Source organism: Dendrobates tinctorius, unplaced genomic scaffold (genome assembly GCF_039654945.1).
Source record: "Dendrobates tinctorius isolate UK_male_01 unplaced genomic scaffold, ASM3965494v1 ptg000011l, whole genome shotgun sequence".
Lineage (NCBI taxonomy): Eukaryota > Metazoa > Chordata > Amphibia > Anura > Dendrobatidae > Dendrobates > Dendrobates tinctorius.
This window is the reverse complement of record NW_027361679.1, coordinates 43,024,956-43,042,874: the sequence shown is the minus strand read 5'-3', so window position 1 is coordinate 43,042,874 and position 17,919 is coordinate 43,024,956. Positions and strand designations below refer to the sequence as shown.

General features: G+C 38.9%; 1 protein-coding gene across 6 annotated transcripts in view; it reads right to left on the bottom strand.

Annotated features, from left to right (window-relative positions):
* WDFY3 (WD repeat and FYVE domain containing 3) overlaps positions 1-17,919 on the bottom strand; it is a 436,497-nt gene that overhangs the window by 89,012 nt on the left and 329,566 nt on the right. For 4 of the 6 annotated variants that reach the window (XM_073541677.1, XM_073541706.1, XM_073541685.1 and 1 more), the window contains 2 exons: positions 11,589-11,767; positions 9,849-10,078 (listed from right to left, as the gene is read on the bottom strand). In XM_073541677.1, coding sequence (XP_073397778.1) covers positions 9,849-10,078; positions 11,589-11,767 — 409 coding nt within the window. The remainder of the gene's footprint in view (positions 1-9,848; positions 10,079-11,588; positions 11,768-17,919) is intronic. The other 2 variants (XM_073541724.1, XM_073541696.1) reach the window with 1 other exon arrangement.

Genomic DNA, 17,919 nt, shown 5'->3' with positions numbered 1-17,919 from the left:
CACTCCAGTACTACAAACTGCAGCGCTCTATTAAAGACGATCAAACTCATGTTTCCATAGGAACACAAAACAATTCCATTTTCTACACTGCTAACCTCATTTTCTTGTTACCTTGAAAGTAACTGAAAACTGCAATTTCAAAATCCACATGCAGGCCACTTACATATTTCCATAACAATCATGAGATTTACCATGACAAGTTGCAATACATCCTAAATAGCTGTATTTCACCCAGCAACTGCCATACACATCCGGGCGACAAAATAACACATATTTGATTGCCATGGTTACATGTGCTGGTGGTGGTGGATTAAGTGAATACCAAATTTCATTTGTTCTAAACTAATGTAAATGTCAAAATGGAAATATGATCTATTATTAAAAGGGACATTTCATTAATTTCAAGCCCAGCTTGGAGCACATAAGTGCAGAACGTTACTGTAGAAACCCCAAATCCTTGTTTGCAGAATCTACAAGTGAAGGCAACAAAAGTAAAATCATTTAAATGAAATATTTGCATCTTTAAGTTTTTGTAGTTTGTAAAGTACATACTGACAAAATATTGTCCCTGAGCCAAGATCTCAAATTTGCACCCAACAAACAGACATTTGCACAAAAGCATGTGGATTTGTAAGTCTACAAAAGAAATTCAATGGTGACCTTTTTTTTTTTTTTCTTGATGCCAGGATAGCTCAATATTCAGGATTGAGAGTCCTCAGTAGTTGATACCTTTTAATGGCTAACTGAAAAGATGGTAACACATTGCAAGCTTTCCAGACTACTCAGGTCTCTTCATCAGGCTAGACTAATACAAAATCTGAAGTCACATATTTTACTAATATTGTATTAGTCTAGCCTGATGAAGAGACCTGAGTAGTCTCGAAAGCTTGCAATGTATTACCATCTTTTCAGTTAGCCATTAAAAGGTATCAACTACTGAGGACTCTCAATCCTGAATATTTTTCTATCCACTGGCTAACACGGTACAAAGATATACATCTTTCCTGTATCAGGATAGCTCAAGCAACTGAGGACTTAAAGAAACGAACTTCAGATCTCACACGCAGAAGAGGGACCTCCATTTATTAATGGAGAGTGATGGCACATGCAAGAGCACCAGTCAGCTTCAAATGTGAAGACGAGGGGGAGTGGCCTGAGCTGGCGATGGTGTAACACGCACGGCTCAGGATCTCTGAGGAGGCATCTCCTAAAGCGACAAATAAAGCAAAAGAAAATCTCTCTTCGATAACCCACGGAAGGATTGTTTTCTCGTTACTCAGAGGTACATTCTGATACCCCTTGTCTGAGCTTTGGACATTAAAAAAGACATTTTTGAAATCTGAGGCCTTTTCACGTCATTTTACTGCAAGGTGACACCATTTTGAACCGTGCGTGAAAAAATCCTTTCCCTGCTCCCCCCATTACCCACCGGCTGTCCTTGTCCTCAGAAAAAGTATCTTCACGCTTGTCTACCACATTTTAAAGATTTTTATTGTCTTTTGGAGATATTTTTTTACAAAAATCCTGTCATATACCAGCTGATTGGCGGAAGGATACAAAATAGTCCCTACCCTGTGCCTAATCTGACAGGATTTCTCTCGTTGCATAATTAAAAGACATTGACTTTTTTTTTGGAATCTCCTATTGTCTGTTTTAGACCCTTTGGAGGTCCCAGGGTGTCCTAATTTAGCTATATTCCCCTGCTTTGTGCAAGGCTGCGGGAGCTATAACGGCTGCGGAGGGATAGAATCATAGAATCATAGAATCGTAGAGTTGGAAGGGACCTCCTGGGCCATCTGGTCCAACCCCCTGCTCAAAGCAGGATTCGCTAAATCATCCCAGTCAGATGTCTGTCCAGCCTCTGTTTGAAGACTTCCATTGAAGGAGAACTCACCACTTCTCGTGGCAGCCTGTTCCACTCATTGATCACTCTGTCAAAAAGTTTTTTCTAATATCTAATCTGTGTCTCCTCCCATTCAGTTTCATCCCATTGCTTCTAGTCTTTCCTTGTGCAAATGAGAATAAAGTTGATACTTCTACAATGTGACAGCCCTTTAGATATTTGTAGACAGCTATTAAGTCTCCTCTCAGTCTTCTCTTTTGCAAACTAAACATTCCCAAATCCTGCAACCTTTCCTCATAAGACAGGGTTTGCAGACCGGTCACCATTCTGGTCGCTCTTTTCTGAACTTGCTCCAGTTTGTTGATGTATTTTTTAAAATATGGTGCCCAAAACTGGACACAATATTCCAGATGAGGTCTGACAAAAGAGGAGTAGAGGGAAATAATGACTTCACGTGATCTAGACTGTATGCTTCTGTTAATACATCCTAGAATTGCATTTGCCTTTTTGCTGCTGCATCACACTGTTGACTCATTCAGTCTGTGATCTATTAGTATACCCAAGTCTTTTTCACATGTGCTGTCACTTAACCCTATTCCTCCCATTCTATATATGCTTTTTTCATTTTTATTGCCCAGATGTAGTACTTTGCATTTCTCCCTGTTAAAAACTATTCTGTTAGTTGCTGCCCACTTCTCCAATTTATTTAAATCTTTCATCTCAACGTCCAATCTCAAGTACGCCATTTTTCTGTCATAACAGGTCTGTGAGGCGGAAGGACACAAAATAGTCCGTGATTTGTGCCTATTTCTATGTTACCTCCGCTCCCCACCGCTCCTGTGCGGCTCCACTGGGGTGATCTGCCTTTCTTCAGCGGTGCCGTGTATCAGCTGCCGGCTCCCCTGTTGCATATTTTATGAGTGGGGACTGACGTCACTGAGCCCTGTGTGAAGACTAGCCGCCTGTCACGGCTGCATTTAAGTCACAGGTAGCGCGTCTATATCGGCGTGCAGTTAATAAAGGATTTCACTGTATGCATCATACAATTTTAAAAGTGCCATCTGATTCTGTGGCGTATTTCATTCCTCACGGTCCCTTTTATAAAAAGGCATAGGAAGACACAAGAATTTTCTATATTTTTAACATTTATTCAGTATAAACATCACCAATAATATCAATTCTCTCTAACATAATCCCTGCAAGGCAGGATTCAAAAAAGGGCACAAGATGAGTCACAAGGCTACTCCAGTTTCCAAATCAACGAAAGTGTCTAATAAGACTCCTCAAAAAGCACAAATTTCAGGATTCTTACAATCCTCACTTTAAAGATCAAGTGGATATCGTTAACCCATTTAAGGCCAGATCTCCTCATAAAGAGGTCATGGATACATCTCTCTCATCAAAAAGGAAAAATCCTGGTAAAACTTATGAAAAATTCACATCGCCAGCCGACACTTCAAGTCCTGAGTCTGGAGATAATTCACCAAACTTTTCGCCGGAAAGGTCAAAATTTAAGAATGATAACACCAATCCTTCTCCATCCCAAAATCTGGATGTTATATCCATACACTCTTATATGGATACTCTCTCCCAGAATATCATGTCCAGTATGTCTCAATCATTTGAAAACCAGAATAAAATTTTACAGTCCACCTTGGATAAATTTAGCAGCAGGTTAGACAACCACAAAAAATGGCTAACTATAGTGGAAGAACACACTGATGATTTATCAAAAGACACCCATGACCTCATATCTGAATTTCACAAACTTAAAATTAAAGTTGCGGATATAGAAGACAGGAACAGACGAAACAACTTGAAAATAAGAGGCATACAAGAATCTATCTCACTGGATAAACTAGAAGACTCAAGACAATTTTCAAAACATTATTACCGGCACTTACAGACGAGGATCTCATCCTAGATAGGATCCACAGACTTTCCAAACCACAGAATATCGATAAAGATCTACCTAGAGATACCATCTTAAGGGTCCACTTCTTCAAGATCAAGGAAAAAATTCAAAAATCGGTTAAAGATCTACTGTAGGAGGTTTTCCAGAACCCTATGCTCACCTTCAACTATTCACGGATCTTTCAAAGGAAACGATTGAAGGAAGAATGTTTTTTAAGCCAGTCACCTCCACCTTGAGGGAAAATAATATCCCCTATAAATGGGGCTTTCCACTTAAACTTTTGGTATTCTACAAAGAAAAGACGACCGTCCTATTCTCGCCTAAGGAAGAGATTTCCTGTCCTACTGCAGGATACCCGATCGCCATTGAAACTAACTCTCAAGACCCCAGGCCCTCTTCAGAGATGGGATAATCCAACGGAAAGACCCTGCCTACATATTTTCTCTCCTGGTTAAAAGGCCTCTCTACATTTTTTGATTATTTGTTCATTGTATTACTCTGCTTATTATTCTTCTTTCCACAGGTTTTCTTACTTCTCTACTTCTTTATGGACTCATATATCACATGAGATTATTTTCCTTCTAGGAACAGTGCAGTTATGATTGACAGCTAAAGGATGCCTCTAATGGGATCCTTACACAAACTTTTCCCAATAAAGAATTAGAGCCTACTGGCTAGGCTCTTTCTAAAGGACAATTTTGTTCTTACTGTTTTGTGTTTTTCGGTTTTAAACAGGTCTTCAGTTTTAGTTTTTTTTTTTTGTTAACTAAGTTCTTCAAAGGTAGGTGACCTCTGGTTTCCTTATTTCATCTACCCCACTTCATACGGTCCTTGCCACTCTTGTAACATGAAAATAAAAGTTGTGTCTTATAATGTCAGGGGCTAAATAGCCCTTGGAAGAGATTTTCCATTGGTAAAGAAATTAACGGGTTACATCCTGAGGTTGTATGCCTCCAAGAAACTAAGTTCAAAAAAGACAACCATCCTTCTATAAATCTCAAAAATTTCCCATTTGTATTTGAGTCTTGCGGCCCACGAAAGAAAGCTAGGGTTTTAACTCTGATTGGTAATTCAATTTCCTTTGAATTTCTCTCTGAAGTCAAGGACGTAAAAGGTCACCATCATAGTCTCCTATGCAAATTGAACGGCCACACCTTCACAATAGTTAATACTTATGTTCCCACCATCAGACAACTTAGCTTCCTAAATAAGCTAATGAAAAAAATCAACACCTTACGCTCAGGAACTCTACTTTTATTAGGCGACTTTAATATGGTGCCAGATAATACACTAGACTCCACCTCCCCCAGCAGAAAACGATCGTAATCCTTGAACAGCTGGATTTATAATCACGAACTATTCGACTCATTCCGCTGTTTGAACACCACATCTAGAGAATTTACTTATTTTTCTGATGGCCATCAGTCGGCCTCTAGAATATACTTGATACTCACAGATGTCTTTTCCTTGCCAAGGTTCTCCTCTGTCTCCATACTTAATAAATCTATTTCAGATCATTCTCCAGTAACTGCAGAATTGACAATAGGGCCTCCAACTCAACCCCAATTCATGTGGAAATTCAACTCCTCTTTGCTTCATATCCCCTCCACCAAATCTGAAATCAGCTCAGCCTTACAGAATTATTTTAGTGAAAACGACTCCGTCCTCCTAAATCCATTTTAATCACGATAACCCTAATTTGCAGACAACTACCTCAGAGATTGGATCATTCCTTTCCAGCATGAACCTTCCAAAACTCAACTCTGAAGACTTACGGTATCTTTTTGTCTTCTCCCTTCACTGAACAAGAAGTCCTGGAAACTATAAAAAAAACTTAAAACATTTAAATCACCCGGAACAGATGGGTTTAGTAATGATTATTTCAAGTCTTTTAGTAATTTATTGGCTCCTCACCTTGTAAAAGTATTTAATTCAGCTTTCCAATCAGGTAAATTTCCCAAAGAGATGCTGGAAGTAACCATTGTCGTAATCCCTAAACCAAATTCTGACACTAGCCAAGTATTATAGACCTATATCCCTCATCAACACAGACGTAAAAATATACGCAAAAATCTAGGCTAACAGACTAAATCAATTTCTCCTGACACTAATTTCCAACGATTAGATTTGCTTCATTAAAGGAAGACAATCCATAGATGGTACGGAGAAGGTTCATTAACATAATTAAGCTCATTTCCCAGAAAAACCTCAAAGCCACTGTTATCTCTCTTGATGCTGAGAAAGAGTTTGACCGCCTTAATTGTTCTTATCTCGAAGCGACTCAAAAAATTTGGAAGGAATTCTGGACTCACGGGAGGTATTATGGCTTTGTACTCCGGCCCTGGGGCGAGGGTATATTCCAACAATCATCTTTCCCCTACGTTTAATATAGCTAATTGGACTAGACAGGGCTGCCCCTTGTCACCATTGCTTTTCGCATTGGCCACTGAACCTCTGGCCCAATTAATCAGGAATAGTACAAAGATCTCAGGAATTAAAACCTTGCATAGAGATTTTAAAATAGAGTTATATGCAGATGATATAATTCTTACCCTTACTGATCCAAGCAACTCTATCACTGCCTTACAAACTCTAATCCAGACTTTTTCCAAGGTCTCTTATTTTAAAATAAACGACTCTAAATCCAAAATACTTGGCTTTAACCTGGGAATAGACCAAGGAAAAATTTAAGCCTCTCGCCTTGGGGTTGGGCTACTGATGGGCTGACATATTTAGGCCTAAAATTTGTCAAAAATATAAACTCTCTTATAAAATTTAACTTAGAGATTCTTACCAAAAAGCTTTTTAATGAATTTCATATATCTAGAGATGATGGACTCTCTTGGTGGGGAAGAATCATGATGGTTAAATTATACATCTTCCCAAAAATCCTATATCTACTTCGCTCTCTTCCTTTAAAAGTTCCCACTTCTTCTCTTACAAATCTCCAAGCCTCATTGAATTCCTTTATATGGAATAACAAAAGACCCAGAATAGCAAAAAACATTCTCTACAATCATAAATCTTATGGTGGAGCTGGTTCCCCAAATATCACGGCTTATTATACTGCAAATTTAGTCAAAGCGCATTCTGGTGGCCACATGATAAGACACCAGCTTGGCATGAACTAGAATTGTCTTTTAACAATTATAAGCCTCTTCACCTACTAATTCTGAACCAACTCCTTCATAAAAAATTAATTGAAAACTCTCATCCTATTTTTCAAGCTATTTCTGAAGCTTGGAAAAAATTTTCTATCCAAAAAGATGCTAATAAAGAAGTCACATTAAAAAATTTGACCTTATCAGTTATTTTTCAAGCATCCAATCAGACTATTGACCTCGTTTGGTCTGCACTTGGTCTCAAAAGACTCAAAGATTTATACTATGGTGCTCTTTGTACACCTTATAACAAACTCAAGAATAGATTTCAATCTACTACTCCTGCTTTCTTACAATATGTTATCCTTAAAGACAAACTCCATGAGTTCCTTGCTATTTCACCAAGAATTTCTGAACCAGCAGTTAATCTTATTTGTAATATAGACCATAATATTTTCTGGAGTTTTGAGTATACTTACAAGTGGTGTAATAATAGCTTTGCAGAGGTCAAGACTCAAAATATTATCAAATGGGAAAACGAATTACATACAATAATTGACCCTCCTGACCTTGAACAGGCATGCTCCCTCTCGTACGCCTCTACCATTTCCTTATCACTACAAGAGACCCACTTCAAACTTTTAACAAGATGGTATTATACCCCTGTAAGACTCCATAGAATTAACCCTGACAATTCTCCGCTCTGTTGAAGGGGTTGTGGAAGGCCAGGAAATATTTTGCATATATTTTGGCAATGTCCCAAAATTGTTCCCTTTTGGAGAAAGGTTTCAAATTTTATCGATTTTATCTTAGCAATGCGACTTATTTTGTCTCCTCGTCTGGCCCTTCTTTCTCTACACGCTGACAAAATTGACCCTACTAACAGGCTGTTGATTATGCACATTTTACTAGTTTCCAAACACAATATTGCTTTCCTTTGGAAAAATCCAAAACCTCCACAAATTAACCATATTATAGACAAAATTAGCCTTCATCATTCCTTTGAACTGAAATTTGCACATATGCATGATCAATTTGCCAAACATGCTAGGAATGGTCTAGATGGCTGGAGCTGTTCTCTTAAGGTCTTCAACTAGAGTGCGCCTGCCAAGGCCCCTTTGGGGTTAGGGCTTTGGCTTGGAACAAATTTAATATATTATATGCTTAAATACTTACCTTTGTAATAGTTCATTGTATAATATGCTTCTGCATTAACATGTTACATTTTATGTATTCTTTACATTTGGACATTGTTGTCCTTCCTCTTTTCCTTCTTTTCCTTTTCATCTTTCCTTCCCTCCCCTACACCTTCTTCCTCATTTATTAAAACTCCAATAAAACGTTTGGAAAACATATGTGAATACGAGGGGCACTAAATGGAATACATAGGTCCTACATGCAATCCAGTGCCGCATCTGAAACCCCATAAGGTAGTGAGTTGACCACTACTGGTTTTTAGTCTACATATAAATAGGCGTGTGCCTGAGTGTGTACTGGTGTTTGTGTATATGTTCATTAGTGAAGGTTAACTTTATAGTGGGGCATTATTTGGGAGTATTAGGTGAGTACTGTGCTAGGTAGAAGTTGTATTAGTGGGGTTCAGTCTGGTAATATCAATGTGGTTCTCAGCTGTTAGGTGCTCTGGTCAACTACAGTGCCGTGCAAAAGTTTCAGGCAGATGTGGAAAAATGCTGCAAAGTAAGAATGCTTTCAAAAATGTTAATTTATTGTTATCAATTAACAAAATGCAAACTGAATGAACAAGAGGGAAATCTAAATCAAATCAAGTGATTTTGAAATCAAGTGTTTTAGGCACACTTGCACAAAGTCAGGGATTATGTATAATTATAATAAGATGTATGAGTAACCAATTATACCAATCAGGTGATATCAGGTTGAAACAGTAATTAACTGAAACTGAAATAGTAACGTAGGAAGCTGAAAACTGGGCGAGTAGCAGACAAAGTCTGCTACACAGGCGAGTTTGTGAAAGTTTCACGTCACCGAGTATGATATCCTGGCAAGAATGAATACAGCAACAAGACAGAAGGTGGTAATACTGCATCAGCAAGGTCTCTCCCAGGCAAAGATTTCAAAGCAGTCTGGGGTTTCAAGATGTATGTGCTGTTAAACCTCTTTTGAGCAAGCATCAAGAAATGGGCAATGTTTTGGATCGTAAATGCAGTGGTCGGCCAAGGAATTTTAATGCAGCAGATAAAAGACTCATCATGCTTACTTCTGTTCCAAATCCGAAGATGTCCAAACTTGTCATCAGCTAAAAAACAATAGGATTCAGCTACATGCATCTACTTTTCTGAGCTGTCTGTCCAGAAGTGGTCTTCTTGGAAGAATTTTCACATTTTTAGCAAAACAGCCATAAGTGTGACTCATCGCCAAACAGGTAGTGTGTGTGAAGGGGGTGGCAGTACAGCAGAGGTGACAGTGCTATGACAGGACAGATGATAGAAGTGTTTGTAATGTTACACAGCTAAACTCAGCAGTGCTGCCTCTTCCTTACAAGATAAGCATCTGAAAGGTGCGAGTCACCTGTGCGCTAATCTCCCAGCAACCTAATCTATTGTGAAGGCTAGTTTTTTTCTACTGTGTGGGTGTTGGCTTATGGTCGGGCAACTCATGCAAGGAAAAGAAGCTCACGTCCATTGTGAAAAATATCTGATAATACCCACTTGGACTTAACAAACGTTAACTAAATGGGTACCAAATACTTTGATTGCTAATGTGTCTGCAATGTAGAGGCGAGGATACAAAAAAAAAAAGAAAAGGTTTTACTCTGCTTTGCAGCCAATATTACATTGCGTGCCCAGTTCAACTTGAAGAAAATTTGGTGAAAGGTCCTGTTTAAAATATACATGTCATGAACTGTTGGATGTCAAATGCAATTATCTGCATGATAAACCTTCATTAGAACCATCTTCTCTATATCTAGTGTGATAAATGCACAATGAATTGGATAAGAATAACAACCTACCTTCCCATGTGGAGGTTAATCAGGCAATGGGCTAGGCATGCAATGAAGTCTTGGTCATGATTCCCGGGTCCTAGCATCAGATTTCTATTCACTGTAAGTACTCGCAAAGAATCCAAAAGGGCTACTTGCTGAGGCACGGTCTTGTGGGCTCTGGAGAACTGGTATAGTACAGTTCGGTTCAAGCAGTTATATATCGCTTCAAGAGACACACTTTGAGAACGTCTTTTTGACTATGGGAGAAAATAAGAAGGGTAAGAAAAAAAACTTTAAAATTCATTGTATCTGATCATTCATGAACAAAAGTGACTTCATTTTAGTTTTGTTTTAAGACGTAAAAGCTTCGTTTAGTTTCAGAGGCTCGTAAGAAGAATTTTAATTTTCTGTGGAACTTCACTGCTACAATTTTGTTACTTTTTGTTCACCAAATCCTTATTCAGAAATACATTGTAGTCTAGGTGTCTTTTCAAGAGTCAATTTTTTTGCAGAACAGTAGTCCAATATGCAGATGGCCCCTGTGTTACATCCATGTGTAACCCATGTTAATCATTTTCAAAACATGCCCTTCTTTTTTCAAAAAGCAGTGGATGACCCCCTCAGCGAAACCATAATGAAATCGGCATGTAAAACAGAATGGTTCATTAAAGTATTAGTAGGGTGCTTTCACATTGTGTTTAGGCACCCATTCAATGGCCCCATTGGAGCTTATGTCCGAACCCACCGAATAATGGAATTTGGACCTATGGCTGACTGAGCCATAGACTATAATGGTGCCGGCAGGGCGAACGTGGGCTCTGACGTGCATCATTTTCATACGTGTACGCGTACTGGAGTCTGAATCCAGTATATATCAGGACATAATGCGCGGCAGTGCGTACGTTCGTTCTATTGGCCCAGTTGGTGCATACGTCCGAATCCCATTTTGCAGGGGGTTCGGGGGGTTTAGATGTAAGCCCCGACAGGGCCACCAAATTGGTGCCTGAATGCAATGTGAAAGCACCCCAATTTATGCAATGTGTGAACCCAGTCTAATACTACACTTCACTGTCATCCTAGAAAGTCTAATGACCTGTTTAGTGAGGAGGATTTGTGACATACTGTAAATTCAAAAGTTACTCCTGCCACAATACTTGCTCCTAAGCCACCACTGCGTAGTCACCCTTATAAATTGAACAACATAATTTAAGCAGTAAGTTACTTAAGCAAAATAAAAAAAGTTTCATATGTATCATAGCCAACATACCTTACAATAAAGTCTGTGGTTTACACAAAAATAAACCTTACAATAAAGTCTGTGCTTTACACATAAATAGGCCTTACATAAAGTCTGTGCTTTGCATAAAAATCATTATTCCCTTAAAGATTGTGAGTGCATTGCAATTATGATTTTCACAATGTTCTTTCTTCTGTCATCCAGCAAAGTTGTTTTTTTTTTTTTATTACATTTGCGGTGAATTCTTATCACACATTTTTTGTTCACTATTTCGTTAGGATTTTAGAGAAAAATCTGCCAGACAGACTGCAGAACTAGTCTATAGCGTGGATATAGCCTTTATTTCTATCTTAAAAAGGTGGTCCAGAGCAGGGGAACTCCTTTTATGATATTACGTCCTAATAGGGCATGAAGACAGGGTTGTTTTCATAAACCAAACCATTGTAAACGTGTTACCCCACCAACACCACTACCCACTGTCCCCTAAATAAGCTAAAAAATAAAGAAAATAGAGTAAAACAGTTCAATACCTGCAGTCTGTCCCTCACCTGTGAGATGAGCTGGATGATACAGTCTACCACCATTTTGGAGTCTTTATTAAACATTCCTTGCCACAGCTTGTCCACAACCCGCTGGGTGAAATAAAAGACATTATTTACCAGCACCTGATAACTACCACCAGTCGTCACCGGCAAGGAAGCATCTTCACCTAGAAAAAAAATCAAAATCAAAATGAAAAAAAAAAAGAATATCAACAAGCATTAAAGTGAATATGTCAGGTCAGATAATATTAACCTGTGGCACCTGGGAGAAAATGAGCTGCATTTCTCCCAGGAGCTGCCAGCTTTCAGTCATCTCTCAAGATATTGTGAGCGGCTGTTTTAAGCATGTCCTGTTATTTTAACTGACAGCCACCTCAGCAGTGAATAAGTGTAGAGCTGTCAGTCCACATGCTGAGGCATGCTTACAGATATTACTCTCAGTGCTGTGAGTGATGACTATAGCCATGACTGAAAATCGGTAACTTCCTGGAAGAATTAAAGGAGTGGTCTAAAGGCAAAGTCATTTTGTTCCTAACTTCCTTTCTATTTGATGCTATAATCTAAGCTATTTTCTAATATACTTGCTTTAAAAATTCCCTACCATTCCCTAACTACACTAACAGCTATCGTATATTTTTCTCTACTTCCTGTGTGATGAGGATGATTCATTTGAGTATTCCAATGCACGTTGGGATACACAAACGAAGTATCATCAGAGCAGGGAGAAGAGGCTGCGCTTACGGTCACAGCCTCTGCCACCTCCTTGAAATGAAGCGCCATCAGTGACTTTTGTTTCGGGGCGGTGCTGTCCTTGCCATGTCCTCTGTGCGCCACCTCTCCCCTGTACGATGTGCACTGTCTCTCCCCTGTGTGTGCGCTCTGTTCGTGGTTTATTATTATTCATCTAAGCAGACAACAGAGCGCGCACAGGGAAGACAGAGAATGGAGGACACAGCAAGGACAGCAGCAACCCTAAAACAAGCGTCACTGATGACGCTTAATTTCAAGGAGGGAGCAATAACATATTATTCGAGAACGCCCAAGATACTCGGATAACACTAGAGTATACTCATGCTCAAGTTATCCAAGTATGTTCGCTCATCACTAGTGAAGAACTCTAACGATTCACTAAACAATAGCTAAACATGCTGGCAAAACCCTTGACAGGCAACAGTGGGGGGAAATAAGTATTTGATCCCTTTCTGATTTTATTTGCCCACTGACAAAGACATGATCAATCTATAATTTTAAAGGGTAGGCTAATTTTAACATTGAGAGACAGAATATCAAAAATAAAATCCAGAAAATCACATTGTATAAATTACCATATATAAATTTATTTTCATTTTGCAGTGAGAAATAAGTATGATCCCCTACCAATCATTAAGCGTTATTGCTCCTACAGACCAGTTAGACGCTCCTAATCAACTCATTACATGCACTGAAAACAGCTGTCTTACATAGTCACCTTTATAAAAAGACTCCTGTCCACAGACTGAATTAATCAGCTTGTTAATTAGCCTGTCAAGGGTTTTGCTAGCATGTTTTGCTTTTGTATAGCGAGTCGTTTAAGTTCTTCACTAGTGATGAGCAAACTTCCAAAATCAACAAGGGATCAAATATGGTACTTATTTCCCCTACTGTACAATCTACATCAAAACCATCGATAGGCGACACATAGCATAAACCACAGTATTGGGAAAAACTTTTTGTTTTTAAAGCTGGTCATCTTGTGCTTGTAACTAAGGATATTTTGGGCCAAATGCGAAGGTAAGGAGGAAAATAATGTGGGCCTTCTATGGTAGCCTTTACTTTTCAGTCTTTTGTTCTTGTCTAGATCAAACTTTGCCAATGAAAACACAAATTACAAAAAAGAAAAAAAAAAAAATCAACCTGCACGATCCGTCACCCTGCTGAATAGATGTCAGCCAAACATTGAATATTCATTAGTCTGCATTTACAGTCATATGTAAAAGTTGGGCACCCCTATTAATGTTAACCTTTTTTCTTTATAACAATTTTGGTTTTTGCAACAGGCATTTCAGTTTCATATATCTAATAACAGATGGACTCAATTATATTTCTGGATTCAAATGAGGTTTATTGTACTAACAGAAAATGTGCAATCTGCATTTAAACAAAATTTGACCGGTGCAAAAGTATGGGCACCCTTATCATTTTCTTGATTTGAACACTCCTAACTACTTTTTACTGACTTCCTGAAGCACTAAATTGGTTTTGTAACCTCATTGAGCTTTGAACTTCATAGCCAGGTGTATCAAATCATGAGAAAAGGTATTTAAAGTGGCCACTTGCAAGTAGTTCTCCTATTTGATTCTCCTATGAAGAGTGGCATCATGGGCTCCTCAAAACAACTCTCAAATGATTTGAAAACAAAGATTATTCAACATAGCTTTTCAGGAGAAGGATACAAAAAGTTGTCTCAGAGATTTAACCAGTCAGTTTCCACTGTGAGGAACATAGTAAGGAAATGGAAGAACACAGGTACAGTTCTTGTTAAGCCCAGAAGTGGCAGGCCAAGAAAAATATCAGAAAGGCAGAGAAGAAGAATGGTGAGAACAGTCAAGGACAATCCACAGACCACCTCCAAAGACCTGCAGCATCATCTTGCTGCAGATGGTGTCACTGTGCATCGGTCAACAAAACAGCGCATGCATAACGCCTTTTTGTATGACCAAACAACTCAATCTTTGTTTCATCAGTTCACAGGACCTTCTTCCAAAATGTAACTGGCTTGTCCAAATGTGCTTTTGCATACCTCAGGCGACTCTGTTTGTGGCGTGCTTGCAGAAACGGCTTCTTTCGCATCACTCTCCCATACAGCTTCTCCTTGTGCAAAGTGCGCTGTATTGTTGACCGATGCACAGTGACACCATCTGCAGCAAGGTGATGCTGCAGGTCTTTGGAGGTGGTCTGTGGATTGTCCTCACCCTTCTTCTTCTCTGCCTTTCTGATATTTTTCTTGGCCTGCCACTTCTGGGCTTAACAAGAACTGTACCTGTGTTCTTCCATTTCCTTACTATGTTCCTCACAGTGGAAACTGACTGGTTAAATCTCTGAGACAACTTTTTGTATCCTTCCCCTGAAAAGCTATGTCGAATAATCTTTGTTTTCAGATCATTTAAGAGTTGTTTTGAGGATCCCATGATGCCACTCTTCATAGGAGAATCAAATAGGAGAACTACTTGCAAGTGGCCTCTTTAAATACCTTTTCTCATGATTTGATACACCTGGTTATGAAGTTCAAAGCTCAATGAGGTTACAAAACCAATTTAGTGCTTCAGGAAGTCAGTAAAAAGTAGTTAGGAGTGTTCAAATCAAGAAAATGATAAGGGTGCCCATACTTTTGCACCGGTCAAATTTTGTTTAAATGCAGATTGCACATTTTCTGTTAGTACAATAAACCTCATTTGAATCCAGAAATATAACTGAGTCCATCAGTTATTAGATATATGAAACTGAAATACCTGTTGCAAAAACCAAAATTGTTATAAAGAAAAAAGGTTAACATTAATAGGGGTGCCCAAACTTTTACATATGACTGTATATGGTCAATAGGGTCCTGCTGCAATTAAAACCACCATGGGCTGATAGGTGGAGTGCTCGATTAGAGAGCCAATATATTCTTAGCACATTATGTGGCTGCATTTTTTCTTTTTTTGCACCTGTACACAGCAGTTTTATGTTTAGAAGTGACAGTGAAATCTTTTGTCATTTGTATACTGAGCACTCCACCCATTAGCCTGTGGCGGTTTTAACTCCATCATGATCCTACCTACCCAAATAAATGTAGGCTTCCGCCTAGGAGAGAACTCACATTAGGATAGGTTCCCAGCAACAAGAAATCACCTTGTCTATGGCTGCTGGGCATGCATGAATTGCACCAATTGCAAAGCCACAAAAGAGGACTAAAAATCCTCAAAAAATTCAAAAATAAAGCAGAAAAAAGGGCAGCACCGCTTACCTACCCAGGTCTTTGAACAAATGCACTGCAGGATGCAGCCAGCCCATATAACAAAGATGCTGCAAAATACTAAATAGACAGCCACTCACCACCTACCCATTCATGGAGGGGATGACTGCTTAGCATACATTTGCACATTAGAGGCCCTTATAGGGCGCGGTTCACATGCAGGTAATGCATAGTGTCTGGTTCTCAACCTATTAGTCAAGCCCTTACTATTCGATTAGGCGGGCAGGGCAGCATTCTCTAAAAGCATCCCATATGAACACCCCTGTATACAAGACCCTGAAAAATAAAGTGCACAAAATACATATAAATCATAGAATCGTAGAATCGTAGAGTTGGAAGGGACCTCCTGGGCCATCTGGTCCAACCCCCTGCTCAAAGCAGGATTCGCTAAATCATCCCAGTCAGATGTCTGTCCAGCCTCTGTTTGAAGACTTCCATTGAAGGAGAACTCACCACCTCTCGTGGCAGCCTGTTCCACTCATTGATCACTCTGTCAAAAAGTTTTTTCTAATATCTAATCTGTGTCTCCTCCCATTCAGTTTCATCCCATTGCTTCTAGTCTTTCCTTGTGCAAATGAGAATAAAGTTGATCCTTCTACAATGTGACAGCCCTTTAGATATTTGTAGACAGCTATTAAGTCTCCTCTCAGTCTTCTCTTTTGCAAACTAAACATTCCCAAATCCTGCAACCTTTCCTCATAAGACAGGGTTTGTAGACCGGTCACCATTCTGGTCGCTCTTTTCTGAACTTGCTCCAGTTTGTTGATGTCTTTTTTAAAATGTGGTGCCCAAAACTGGACACAATATTCCAGATGAGGTCTGACCAAAGAGGAGTAGAGGGCAATAATGACTTCACGTGATCTAGACTGTATGCTTCTGTTAATACATCCTAGAATTGCATTTGCCTTTTTTGCTGCTGCATCACACTGTTGACTCATATTCAGTCTGTGATCTATTAGTATACCCAAGTCTTTTTCACATGTGCTGTCACTTAGCCCAATTCCTCCCATTCTATATATGCTTTTTTCATTTTTATTGCCCAGATGTAGTACTTTGCATTTCTCCCTGTAAAAAACCATTCTGTTAGTTGCTGCCCACTTCTCCAGTTTATTTAAATCTTTTTGAATCCTCTCTCTCTCTTCTCTAGTATTAGCTATCCCTCCTAGCTTTGTGTCATCAGCAAATTTAATCAGTTTACCCTCAATCCCTTCATCTAAATCGTTGATAAAGATGTTGAACAATACAGAGCCCTGTGGTACCCCACTTGAGACATTCTTCCAACTGGATGTGCAGCCATTTACGACCACTCTTTGGGTCAGATCACTAAGCCAATTATGAATCCACCTAACAGTTGCCTTGTCCATTCCATACTTAGTCATTTTTTCAATAAGGATTGTATGAGAGACTTTGTCAAATGCTTTGCTGAAGTCAAGATATACTATATCTACAGCATTTCCTTGATCCACCCAATCAGTGATACCGTCATAGAAGGAAATTAAATTAGTCTGACATGACTTATTAGTTACAAACCCATGCTGACTCTGTTTAATCACTTCATTCTTATCCAGGTATTGACATACATGTTGTTTAATAATTTGTTCAAAGATCTTTCCTGGTATAGAAGTCAGACTCACCGGCCTATAGTTGCCTGGGTCCACCTTCTTCCCCTTTTTGAAGATAGGAACAACATTTGCTCTTCTCCAGTCTTCTGGCACTTCTCCTGTTCTCCAAGAATTTTCAAAGATTATGGAGAGGGGTTCAAAAATTTCTTCTGCTATCTCCTTCAGTACTCTGGGGTGTAATTTATCTGGACCTGGAGACTTGAATTCATTTAGGTTAGCTAAGTGTTTCCTCACTATCTTTCTGTTTACAGATATCCTGGATTCTTCTATTCCCTTAATAGGACAGTGAAGAACAGTTGATGTTACATTTCCTTTCTGAGAGAAAACAGATGCAAAATAGGAATTTAAAAGTTCAGCCTTCTCAACATCCTGTCTTACCATTTCATCATTTTCATCCTGTAAAAATCCTATAGCATCTTTGACTTTTCTTTTACTTTTGACATATCCCCAAAATCCTTTATTATTGCTTTTGACATCTCTTGCAAGCCTCAATTCATTTTCAGCTTTAGATAATCTGATTTGTGCCCTGCAGGTTCTGCAGACAGCATTATATTCTTCTTTAGATATGCCTCCCTCTTTCCATTTTATAAACATTTTTTTCTTCCTTTTTAGCATGTGCTTAAGTTCTGTGTTCATCCATCCTGGTTTCCTTAAATGCTTCCTATTCTTCCCTCTTTTCGGAATTGTTAACAACTGTGCTTTG